This window comes from Equus przewalskii, chromosome 18 (genome assembly GCF_037783145.1).
Source record: "Equus przewalskii isolate Varuska chromosome 18, EquPr2, whole genome shotgun sequence".
Taxonomy (NCBI): Eukaryota; Metazoa; Chordata; class Mammalia; order Perissodactyla; family Equidae; genus Equus; species Equus przewalskii.
In genome coordinates this window covers 56807261-56820521 of record NC_091848.1, presented here as the reverse complement: position 1 = coordinate 56820521, position 13261 = coordinate 56807261, and the positions used below count along the sequence as shown (strand labels likewise).

At 40.9% G+C, this 13261-nt stretch overlaps 1 protein-coding gene across 2 annotated transcripts in view; it reads left to right on the top strand.

The window, feature by feature from the left end:
• CMSS1 (cms1 ribosomal small subunit homolog) overlaps positions 1–13261 on the top strand; it is a 361629-nt gene that overhangs the window by 335409 nt on the left and 12959 nt on the right. For both annotated transcript variants that reach the window (XM_070582103.1, XM_070582104.1), the window contains exons 3-4: positions 7526–7597; positions 9335–9464. In XM_070582103.1, the coding sequence (XP_070438204.1) occupies positions 7526–7597; positions 9335–9464 (202 nt within the window). The remainder of the gene's footprint in view (positions 1–7525; positions 7598–9334; positions 9465–13261) is intronic.

Genomic DNA, 13261 nt, shown 5'->3' with positions numbered 1-13261 from the left:
ATTACCTAGTCTCAGAGCTGACCTCGCATCACTCCCATCTGTTCTGTTAGATGCAAATCAGTATATCCAGTCCTCATTCAAGAGGAGGGCATGAGGACAGTAGATAGTGGTCATTGGTGGCCATCCTGGAACCCGGCTACCACAGTCTGCCCTTTGGCCCTGTGATTTACAGCCCTCCCACATGCAGAATGTATTCACGCCTCAAGGCTTGCAAAAGTCTCCTCCTCTTACAGCACAAGCTCAGTGCCCAGAATTTCCGGTGTAAATCAGTTGCGGGTGCAGCTGAGGCTCCTCAGGGTTAGTTCCTTAAGTGCAGCTCTCTGACTACATTTCTTCTCAACCTATGAAACAAAGAAACAGGTTATCTCTGTCCCACATACCCAACACAGAGTGGTGGGACAGGCATACAGAAACCTCAGTAGACGAGGAGTCATTGGGCCCCAGCATTCTGAAAACGTCAGGAGTTTCCTGATCAAGTCTTAAGGCCCAGGCTGTTAAGGTTCTTCCGTGCTTCTCAGCTCTGCTCTTGGGTTCTGTGTTCTGCCCTCTGAGTCATCTTCCCCCCTTTTTTTATATGAAGGATAGCCTGTGTTTGCAGCAGAGCAGGTCTTTCAGTCTGCATCTTGACAGTAGAACTCTGAGAGTTCAAAGGCCTCCCCTCATTTTATTCCATTTCTGACCCTCTCAGCCCAAACTAGAGGTGTTTCTGAATATATAGTTCCTTCAAGAATTTTATGGCTCTCCTGTGATTCTTCTGGGGGTTCATTCCATTAGGCGGAAGTCACACCTACAAATCTTTTCCACATAAACCTTCTCTGCCTTGGGCCCCTGCTGAGACAATGGAGGGACAATACCCCTTAAGCTTCCTCAGGGCATGTTTGAAAGAATCTGTGCAGCACACCTTTAATTTCTTTAAAGAGCTCTTATATGACTGAAGAGTACACTGGGCACCACCCTTGTTGTTTCTGAGGTCTTCATCATACCCTTGACTTCTCTGCAGTCTTGCTCTCAATTTAACGCCCTGCTTTTGCATTTTACTATAAGCCACAAGAAGAAATCAGGTAACACCTTCAACACTATTTGAAAATCTCCTTCGCTAGGTTACCCATAGTATTAGACACATTTTCTGCTTTCCACGTAACTGCAGACAATAGTATTGCTAAACTTTCCACCACTACACAACAAAGATTCCCTTTCCTCCGGTTTCCAGTAAGATTTTCCTCACTTTCTGCAAGCCTTAACCCTCAGTGTCCTCAAAGTCCAAAATTTTATGAACAGTGTGTTCAGACACACTATCCGTCCATCAATCACCTTATTTTTGAGATATTTCAAAGTAATTGGCAAAATCAGTACACTCCCCTTAGACACTTCAGCATGCATATCATTAACAAAAGTTTAATATTTATTTTAAAGATCTTTTTTTCCTTTTGAAGTAAAGTTAACACACAATAAAATGTGCAAATGTCAAATGAACCATTCAATAAGTTTTGACAAATTCCTACAGTCTGTAACGCAAACCCCTACAGGATAAGGAACATTACTGTCACCCCGTTTGCCAAGGAAGACCGGCCCCGAGCCAACATCCATGCCCATCCTCCCCCACCCTGTACATGGGATGCCCACCACAGCATGGCTCTTGCCAAGCGGCGCCACGTCCTCACCCGGGATCCGAACCGGCAAACTCCGGGCCGCCAAGAAGCAGAACGTGCAAACTCAACCACTGCGCCACCGGGCCAGCCCCCAGAATCCTTTCATACCACCTCCCACTCAATCACCATTCCAAATTCCTTGCCCCAGAGGCAACCACTGTTCTGATTTTTTTCCCCCCAAAGTTAGTTTTGCCCCACAAAATTAGTTCCATGTAAATGAAATCACACAGGATATGCCCTTTTAGTTCAAGGCTACTTATTCAGCACAATGTTATTTAGATTCATCCATGTTGATTATAGTGGTTCATCTTTTTTTATTACTGAATGTGTTAGTCTGCTGGGCCGCCTTAACAAAATACCACAGACTGGGGGGCTTAAGCAACAGAAATTTATTTCTCACAGTTCTGGAGGCTGGAAGACCAAGAAGAAGGTGTCCACACCTTTGGTTTCTCCTCAGGCCTCTCTCCTTGGCTGGCAGATGGCCACCGTCTTGCTGTGTGCTCACAGGCTCTTTCCTCTGTGTGTGTGCATCCTTGGTGTCTCTTCCTCCTCACATGAGGACACCCTATCTCCAAATATAGTCACATGGGGGTTGGGCTTCACATATGAATTTGGGGCAGGGGCACAATTCAGTCCATAACGCTGAATAATATTCAATTTTACTAATATACCACACTTCATTTATTCATTCTTCTATTAATGGCTACCTGGGGCTGTTCCCTGTATAGGGCTATTACGAATAAATCTGCCATGAACATTCATATACAGGTATTTTTGTGAATATGTATTTTTATTTCTCTTGAGTAAATGCATTGGAATGGAATTGCTGGTCATGCTTAGTTTTATAAAAACTGCTAGACTTTTCCAAAATGATTGTTCCATTTTTGCACTCCCACCATCAGTGCATGAGCGTTTTGGTTGCTTTATATCTTTGTCAACACTTGGGGTTATCACTCTTTTTAATTTCAGACGTTTTGGTAGGAGTATATTGAATAACTTTTAACAAAACCCAAAAGAAACAAAAAAGCCAATTTAAAATTTTTATTCTTACAATGAACATTGTAAAAATGGCAATTTAAATTTTTGTTATAAAATGGCAATTTAATTTTTTTATTATCAAAGTAATAATCAAATGCTATTAAAGGTTTTTAATGAAAGCAGCAGTCCCCTTCCCTACTCCTGTCCTAGGGAAGCTGCTCTCAGCTTTTAGCTGCTTTTCTCCTTTGCTACCTGATAGTTTAGACTGCTGCTTCTTGATTTATCAGTTTCTGACATGACCTGTTAACTTCCTAGGTAGCACATGAGGACAGAGCTCTGCTGTGTACTCTCATTCCTTCTCCAACTGCTACGTGCCCCGCCAACACAGTATCACAGTTTGGTTAACATAGTTGTCACTACCTCATTATTATGATCACGGAAATACTGTTCATTGCTGAGAAAAAAGGAAGCTATAATTATTCCTCTTTTCTTATACATCTCTTTATTTTCATGGCATTAATAATTACCTCGTTTCTTCATTTGCCTAGCTTGCTGTGTTCATGTTGTTAATTGTTTCCGCATGTTCCAGCATCTCTTCCACATGCTCATGAATAACATTTGCATATGCTCAAAGAGGTCCCTTCTGTTCTTCCCTGCAGACTTCCGTAGTCCAGTCCACTCTGAACTGGTTATTTTCTAGGCCTGCTGAGCAACTGAGTCTTCTCTTTACTGCCCCTTCACCCTTCTCCTGGGTTAGTCTCCCTGTTTGCTGTGTCCCATATCTTCCTCTGTCTTGGTTTAGCCCTTTATTTTGCTGTAATACAGTAACTGTGGGTAGGAAGTAAATTTTTTGAGACCTTGAATATCTGAGAATGTCTTTATTTTACTCTTGACTTGATTGATAGTTTGGCTGGGTATAAAAGTCTAATTTGCTAATAAGCTTTCCTCATACTTCTGAAGGCATTGTCCCATTGAGTTCTAGCATCCGTTCTTGCTGTTGCAAGGTCTGACACCATTTTTTTCCTGACCTTTTGTATTTTGTATGTTATTGTTTTTCTTTGGGGAAGTTTTTAGCATCTTTTGTTTGTCCATGATGTTCTGAAATTTCACAGTGATGCTCGTTGGTGTGGGTATTTTTCTTATTCATTGTACTATATTCATAATGGGCTTTCAATCTGGGCTTTCATGTTCTGGAAAATTTCCTTTGGTCCTAGAAAGTTTTTCTTGTATGTTTCTTTGATCACTCCTTCCCCATTGTTTTATATAACCTCCTTTTCTGTAATACCTTTTATTGTAATGTCACATCTCTTGGGCTGATTCTCTAATTTCCTTACCATTTTTTATCTTTCTGGGAGATTTCCTCTACTTTATCTTTAAGACTTCCTCCAACATTTTTATTCCAGCTTTCATATTTGTTTCAATGTTTAAATGTTTTCTGGTTGTTCCTTTGGTATGTAGTATCCTGTTCTTGTTTCATGGCTGCAAATTCTTCCATTATCTCTCTGAGAATATTAATTATAATGGCTTTGAAGTGCTCTCCCTCTGTCTTCATGGTTCTGTTCGTGTTTAGTTGCTCTTGTGCTGCAGACTTTCCTTAGACATCTGATGAACCTGAGCTGTCTATTCATGTTAAAGAGAGAGACTCTAAAAAGTTGATGCAAAATTTTTGTTGATTAGTGGACTTTATGGTAGAGGGATAGGATAGGAAGCTGCATTTTTACTGTGGACCCCCAAATGTCACTCCCTTGTGGCATTTCCCTTAGGCTGTTCATTTTTCCAGAGAAGAATTCAGTAGTCTCCTGTCTAGAAGCCTGGCTGGAGACATCCTGAAACAGGGACAAGAAAAGGAAGTGAATCTCCACCTCTGCCTGGTGCAAGACTTCTTGGTCCTCTTCTCTCCGGAGAATAAACCCCCAGTGTGCTGCCAGGCAGAGCAAGATGAGAGGAGACAGTAACAGGAAAGTTGCTTGGCTGCCTGGGCAGGAGATACGGCCTGGTGGGAGGTGGGAGGGAGGCTAATGATTCTAAATATAAACTGTCAACAGCCTTTCTTTTATGTCCTTCACTCTCTGTCATACCTTGCACCTCCAACTACTGAACATTTTCCCAGTCCAGCAGGTCAACAGACTCACTTATTGTTCGCCTCCACCTCTCCAGAAACCCAGGGGTGGCTTTCACTCTCTGCTAAATCACTTCCATCCAGTTTCAGCCACTTTCCATTTTCCAAAAAGTTGTTAAAATCTCTCCACTGCTATTGTTCCTCCTCTTGGTTTCTTGGTCCTTATAGATTTGTACCTCTTCACTTTCCTTTATTTTCACTTTAGTGGCATTTTGAGGTTGATTTGCCATGTTTAACCAACAGAATCGTGATTAAAGGATATAATTTTTGACTCTTTAAGGAATTGAGAACATGCCCAAATTGCTTCACTTAAAAAGTTTAATTTTTTTCATATATTTTTTTGGGAAATGTGATTCTTCTACATATTTAAATTGCATATTTAGGGTGCATATTTAAAATCGTTACCTGAAGAAATTACATTACCAACTGTCAGACAGACAGTGTTGAAATTGGTTTCCAGAAATGTTTAGTTGGCCTAGCCAGGGTCTTCCTTGTCTTCCCTAGTCTCTCTGAGGCTAAACATCAGCATTAATAAGGCAGTGAGCAAAGTTTAGGAATTTTCACTACTGTGGGTTTGGATTCATAGAGTCATCTCACCTCCATGGAAGATGAACCCATAAACTTGGCTCCTTCATTAGCACCCTCCCTCCACCAGCTAAGGCGACTGTTGCCAGAAAACAGATATTGTACTGCATTTTCTTTAGAGTGACCTCAGAATTTGACCCTAGCATTTAAACCTAGTGCAGTATCTGACAACAGCAGTTCACCGAGCATATTTTGTTTTTGCTCTGCGTGATTCAGAGTTACGTTTTTATTTGTTCTTCCAGAATTGGAGAGTTCATATCCTTATAACTGAGCTCATTTCCAGATTTAATTTATGTCGTGTGTGAGTTAATGGCTTGGTCAACCTATCATAAATACAACCCAGTGTGTTGAACATACTCTTGGAGAGCACCTCTATTTGCTAAATAAGAAAATGGAACAGGTTTCTACCGCTGCTTCCCAAAAGCCCTGATCCCAGTGACAAGATACTACAGGATGCTTTGAGGGGTCTACTAATTGTATCCAGGCCTTTCTTTCCCTTAGGAACATGAGCTGAATGTTGGCCTGGTCTGTAATTGGACTCTTATGACCATCTGGCAGCTTCTGTAACATATTAGTGGCCTTGGCCCAGTTTCTAATTGGCATGTACCGCCATCAGATTGGCATGTGTCTGCATCCACAAGACAGCTTACTTTCTAAATAAGAGAGGGTGTAATATCTTTCCTTTCTTTAGCTGTGATGCAGTTGCTCCTCACAGGTTTTTTATTTTAACTGAGAAGAAGTTAAAATTTCAAGATTCCCATGTGACTTTAATCTTGAGTCTTTTGAATCTAGTTCTCTACTAACTGAAACAGAGTCTAGAAACTGCTGGTCCTGGCCCCAAGTCTTGAAGAAATTATGTAGCATTGTATCTCTCTCTCTGGCTTCAGGCCATAGGCATTCTTAATCTGCAGGCTGTCTGCAAACTTTAATAGAAAGCTTCGTCTGTAATCATTTTAAACAGAGCCAGTGAAGACAAGATTGCTTTAGTTAGTAGCTTACCAGCTTAAACTAAGTACCCTCTAGTTGGATTGGAAACTTGAGGAAAAACTCAGAATAAGTTTTCACTTACATTTTGTATCTTACTTGGCAACTTGTTTGAAAATGTTGCATAAAAGATCCAGTACAGGAAACATTTTATATTCCTACTTATGATTAATAAATATGGAATCTAAGGCATTCTAGTTTATAAATCAAGGTCTTAGTCCAAATTTCCTGTTTTTCTACATTAAAAAAAAAACCTCAGGGTAAAAATAGCACTAAACTGGGGCCGGTCCAGTGGCATAGTGGTTAAGTTAGTGTGCTCCACTCCAGTGGCCCAGGGTTCATGGGTTCAGATCCTGGGTGTGGACGTATACACCACTCATCAAGCCCTGGTGTGGTGGGATCCCACATAGAAAATAGAGGAAGATTGGCACAGATGTTAGCTCAGGGACAGTCTTCCTCAAGCAAAAAGTAGAGGCTTGGCAACAGATGTTCACTCAGGGCCAATCTTCCTCATAAAAAGAAAAATAAATTAGCACTAAACTGTATAGGGCAGTCAGGAGTCAATGCAACAGGCAAAATCAATAATTCAGGATGCCGTGGTGCCGAGGCTTGCCAGACCATCGGTAGAAACAGTCATTTTGTAGTCACTAATAGATAAGGCATTTGACGCAGCTGCTTTTATAAATATATAAGTAAATATATCCTACTTCAAATTTTCTGTGTTTATTCAGAAGAGGAAAGGAGTAGATAACAAAATGATAAACAAAATAATAAACCAATGAGTTGGAAATACAGGCTCACACATTGCTAGTTCATGGAAGATGCCAACCCCACTGGTCAAAGACTTTCTTACCACATCCTAGGTTTAATCACATCTATTTCTCCCTGGATTTTACAAACCTGGCCACTGTCTTCCATCTTTAATACCCTATACCACCATCCCAAACATGTATATACACTCACTACACATTTTGACCTTTATTCAGAGATTTTCCAGTCCTAAGTCCTTTACACTTTCTGATTTTCTCAAATTTCCTTAGCCCAGCCCCTTCTGACAGCCCACAGTGGCTCTTCCAGCACCTCTCTGTCTGCAGAAAATCACCAAGGTACTCTGACGATCCATGCCTGGCATCAGGCACTTTGGGATTCATCCCATTGGTTGACACTTCGTCATGCTGACATGAGTTTCCTCATTTGTATTTCTTTATAGCCTAAAGAATGTTTCTTAATACAACCAAGGGAAACAAAAGAAGATGCTACCAAGACCAGGAAGAGGAGAAAGGTAATATTGATAATTTCTTGCAATGCTGGGGCCCCACGTGGTTTCCATCGCATTTTGGTACAGTGTACTTTGATGAGGCGATTGTTGTAATCTCCGCTTTAGGGATGCGGAAATTCTAAGATTCAGTGAGGTCTGGTGACTTTCCTAAGATCTGAAAGTAAATTCTTCGGATTCCCATTTCAATCTTGTGGAGCACCAAATATCTTCCTTCCCACCCGGTGTTTTCACTGTGTTTAAAAGTCAGACATGAGTTTCTAATTCTAGAAGCACCCAGAGCTGTCCTACCTTCTGACCCCTCTCCCAGGGAAAGAGATTCACCCACCTTCTTTTCTTTCAATTTTTAACTTTTTATCTTAGAGTATTAATAAAAAGAGAATAATAAGCAAATGAAGGCAGTATAAGGCATTTCTAAGTCTAATTCAGAACCCTAATTTAGAGGAAAAGGCTCCCCTTGCGTTTTAACTTGCCTGGGAGCATGTGGAAGACTGTTGGTCCTATACAGGCTCTCTCGTGGCTCAGCCATGGAGAGAGCGTGGTGAGCTTTGACCTTCCACCACAGTTGTGAAAACAGCAGTGTGATTCTCTCCCTGCCAAGAAGGGTCTGCTGCTGAAGTCTGCAGAGGAAATATGATTGGGATTGGAGGAAAGAAGATGGACTCAAACCCGTTACTTAACAGCAAGCTTTTAGAAAACTCAGAGTGTGTGTGCATATGTTTTCTTTGCTCACAAATGGCCAGATAGGAAGATGGGAGATGCCAAGTTGGCTGAGGTTTGGCAAGTCCTTAAAGAAGTGACTTTGACTTCTCTTTGATAGTTTGTATGCTAATGGCCTTCAAGAGTGTTAAGTTCTTGGTGGCTCAAGGTCAGAACTCCAGCTAGATAGTTTAGCCTTGGCTGAGGTCATGCTAAAATGTGCCCACTGATGACATATTTTTAAAATTTAATTCATTTGACAGAACTTGAACGTTCTTGGCAGTGGTATAGAAAGGAAGATATTGTGGAAGGAGGGAGAAAAGCTGCGGGACCAGAGCAGGACAGGGAAGGGCTTTTTCTGGATCTTTGGTGAAACATTAGAAGGAAATAAGAAGGGAAGTTTATGATGAAAATTAAATGAATGATTGTGTATTCCTAGTACATTACAGGCATTCAGTAAATGCTACACAAATGAATCCAAATTAAAATAGATGTACTAAAGTGTTTCCTGTTCTGCTTTCCATAGGGCCCCTTCAAGACTCTCTCTCCCAAGAGTTGAGAATTGAGGGTCTAAAGTCCCCTTTCAGTGAGCTCCTCTGCTCAGATTACTCCTGTGGCTTTTACTGTAATCCCAGAAATCCAAACTGAGACTCAGTGCCTTCAAAACCCAATTAGGCAAGAAAGTCTCAGAATTCTACTCTCCCAGGAATACAAATTGTCTAAGGCTTAAAGAGAGATTTTTACAGCAACAAGACTTCTTGGCTTGTAATAGTAAATAATGCCTTATTGCAGAGACTCCTGCAAAAATTTCAGTTCTCCCAAGAGTTACAAGGAGACTTTTAGATCATCCGTTTATTTTTCAAAGCAGGAATGCCCAACTTACCTATTAAGTTCTCTGAAGTGTATTTGGTAGAACTCTACGTTCACACTCAGCTGTCACCAAATCTGTGTGCAGTTTAAATGCCAGAGGAATCAGCCTGTCCTAAGCCAAATGCCATTCTAAAATCTATCCTCCCATTTTTTTTCTTCTTTCTTATGTCTTAGAAGAAAATTACTGACGTTCTTGCAAAATCAGAGCCAAAACCAGGGACCCCTGAAGACCTGCAGAAGCTGATGCAGGACTATTACAGCAGCCGTCGTGCGGTGATTGAGTTAGAAGAGCTCAACCTCCCAGGTGCAGCCAGGCTCTTTCTTTTTTCCATACTGTTCTGAGCTTAGTCGTCCAGCAGGACCCACTGTTAACTGCCGGCCGTTGTCCCGATGACGAGGAGCAGCACAGGTTCATCTCTGCTCTCCTGTGTGCAAGGCTGGGTCTCTCAGCCAGAAAATTAATATATTCTCCATGTGCTAATACTTCTTTCCTCAACCTAATAGTTTTAACTCTTGGTTAATTTTTTTTTTAAGATGCTAAATGGTATTTGTTCAATCTAATAGAAAGATTTGTAATTATATTTTTTATTCAAAAAGCTAATTGTTGGATGTGCATTTTTTTTAGCAGATTCTTCAAGGAGTAAGAATCCTAATGAGGATAGAAATTAGATAAAAATAAAGATAAAGCTCACATTTTAAGTATAGATATGGAATATTAATTTACTCATCCTTTACAGACAAGGACGTGAGCTTTGATCCACAGCTTAGCTTTGTTGTTGTTCTTGTCATGGATTTCTGATTATGGTTTTGTTTTTAGGATAGTGTTTTGGGTCCCAGGCCAGATTTTTTCAAGTGAACTATCTAAAAATATGGACAAGGGGCCAACCTGGTAACCCAGCAGTTAAGTTCGTGCGCTCCACTTTGGCAGCCTGGGGTTCGTTGTCAGATCCCGGGCACAGACCTACAAACCACTCATCAAGCAAGCTGTGGCGGCATCCCACATACAAAATAGAGGTAGATTGGCACAGATGTTAGCTCAGGGACAATCTTCCTCACAAAAAAAAAAAAAGATGAAATTCTGCATTTTTAGAAAGGCTAACACCTCACCCCAGATGATTCTTAAGCCTACTATTATTTGAGATCTACTGCCTTAGGGTATTTATAATTAAGTTAAAAGATACTGCAAAATTCTTAAAGCAATGAATTTTAATTAATTTCAAGATTGTGATACATCCTGTAACTCTTTTTGGCAGAGATTGAAGAAAAGATGTCAAAAAATCAAACCACAAAATAGTGTGGGTACCACTGCCTCCGCTGAGCTATTTATAGACTATGAGGGATATCTGACACTGCTGTTGAAAAAGTCAAGGGTAGCTTGATTTCCTTTTTCCATTACTGCTTTATGCTTTCTAGAGGCTTGAGAAGCTGAAAAACAGTCCATTCCCTGGATTTTTATAATTCCTTTGTGATGTGCTTTAAAAAAAAAAAAAAGCGCTTGTTGGCTTGGAGACATGAGTGCCCCTGTTTCTTTTCCAAAAGGACTACCCCTTAGGGAATTGAAGGCATGCGTGTCCATATGCGCGAGGTCTGGAGTGTCCGACTCCCTGAGCCCAGACGGCTCCAGCAGCGGTCAGAACACTCTCCTCAGCACAGCAGTTCCCCTGCAGGAGAGCTGGGTCCTGACTGTTCCATCTCAGGAACCAAGTGTTGTAACGAACCTCTTTCCAAGGTCTAACTGAAGTTTGGTTCTACTGTGACTCAATGGTCAGTTTTTCCTCCTCGTTCTTTGTTATACCTTCAGCTTTGGAAGAACTTGTGCGATAACAAGACCATTGCTACTCTGTCACCTCACAGAACATCATCACCCTTAATTCACTAGAATGATAGAGTCAAAGGTCAGAAGGAACCTTGAAGGAGTGGTTTGAGTTCCATCATGAGTTTACATTATATTATTACTAGGCTGTCTTAGAGCTCAGTAGTACAATTAGACAAGAATGTATGGTCATGGGCTGGTTTAAGGGGCAAGAAAAATGTTAAGAATACTGTTACAGCCAACAAGAACAGGTTTTCTTTCTCACGTAAGAAATTGGGCCATTCCGAGACAGTGAACAAAGGAATCGTAGTAAGGTTTTAGAGAAAAGGCGCGTCAGTGCACTGATGAAACCAAGGACAGAGAGGAAGTCTGGTAGGTGAGAGGAGGCACATGCTGTGGGTTGTTAGGAAGAGGCACGGCAAGGGTCGTAAATAGAAGGTAGATACAGAGAGCCCTCTGAATGCACTGCTTCTGCATGTGCAGATTCAACTAACCACCAATTGAAAGGCCTAGGATGGTTGCATCTGTACTGAACATGTACAGAGTTTTTTCTTGTCATTATTCCCTAAAGGATACAGTACAGTGACTATTTACATAGTACTTTCATTGTATTAGTATTATAAGTAATCTAGAGAGGATTTAAAGTGTACAGGAGGATGTGTATAGGTTATATGCAAGCACTACACCATATTATGCCAGGAACTTCAGCTTCCGCAGATTTCGGTATCCAGGGAAGTCCTGGGGCCAATCCCCAGTGGACAGCAAGGGACAACTGTACATAATAAAATATTGTTCCTAATTAGTTTGCCGAGTGTCTAACTTGGTTTCCATTTGAGGTTGTTTGTGTCTGTAGGGCAGGAACATGCCTTTTCAGTTAATATTGCGCACTGTACATTGTTAATGTCCTACACATGGGCACTTCATAGAGTTTTGAGCAGTTGCCTGGAGCCAACTCAGCCGTCCTCCTGAGAGCTGCAGGGGGTCAGGTCAGTGCTAAGTGCCTGCAGGCCAGCTGCAGCTGAGCCACCCAGGAACTTAAAAGGCAGGTTCCCAGGCCCACCCCCAAGGAATTCTGGCTCATCACACAAAAGAGAGACCATCCCAGGAACCCATGTCTTTTGTATAGCTCTCCAGGTGAGTCTGATCATCTCTAGGCTTGGGAACTTACCGTTTTAAAGACCATCAAAGGCTCTACAACAGTACAGGAAGCAACAGCTTTGAAGTTACTCACATATGTGAGTTATATATTCTGGGTCACAGTATGAATTTCATTTAATTTAGTAATAGTTTACTCCCTAGCGCTCTGCTGTGTTTATAGGCAAACTTTTTCTTGTAGAAAGAATTAGGACACTAAATGTGATGTTGCTTTTTTATATATCTCAGGTACAGACTTAGTAATACTCCACAGTTGCTGGACCGTGTTCGTCACTGGTTGACGACGGCCCCTATGTTTTATTTTGGTGCGTTACATTGTCTTTATTGTGTTGTTGTGTTGTGTTGTGATGTGTTATTCTCACTCTTCCCAAATCCACACTCGGATTTCCTTTCCCCATAGGCCTTCACTCTAATGTGTTCATAGACGCTGTTAAAGATGTATGGATTCTTGTAAAATATGTCCTGTTGTTGTGTGTGTTTTACAGTTTTATTTTACAGTTTATCAAAATGATGTGCTGAACCTCTCGTTCTGTTTCTTTCCTCACTTAACACTTTTTTCAAGACATGCCTATATGGCTGTATATACATCTAGTTCTTGCTTCTAAATGCTACGCAATATTCCTGTGATTTCCTTGACCACAGATTGCTCATCCATTTTCTCAGATATGGACACTTAGGTTGCTTCTAGTTCCCCACTATCACAGATAATGCTAAGTTAAATATACTTGCGTATGTCTCTTTAGAGACCACACACGAATTTCTTTCCATTATTTACTCAGTAATGTTATCATGGGGTCATAGGGTGTATACATCTCAATTTTACTACTTTCCAAAGTAGCTAGACCACTTAACACCTTCACCCACAGTTCACGAGAGTTTCCATCACCCTACGTTCTTGACAACACTTGGTATTACACATCTTTCAAACAGTTGCCATTCTAACGTGTGTAAAGTGTTATCTCATCATTATATTAATTTGAACTTCTGTGATGACTAGTGAGTTGGAGCTTCTCCACATGGATTTGTTAGCTGTTTCAGCTTTGCCTTTGTATATTGCCTATTCCATGGATTTGAAAAATAAAGATGCTTCATTAGTCCTTTGAATGATACAACAAGCTTCTATTTTATGACTC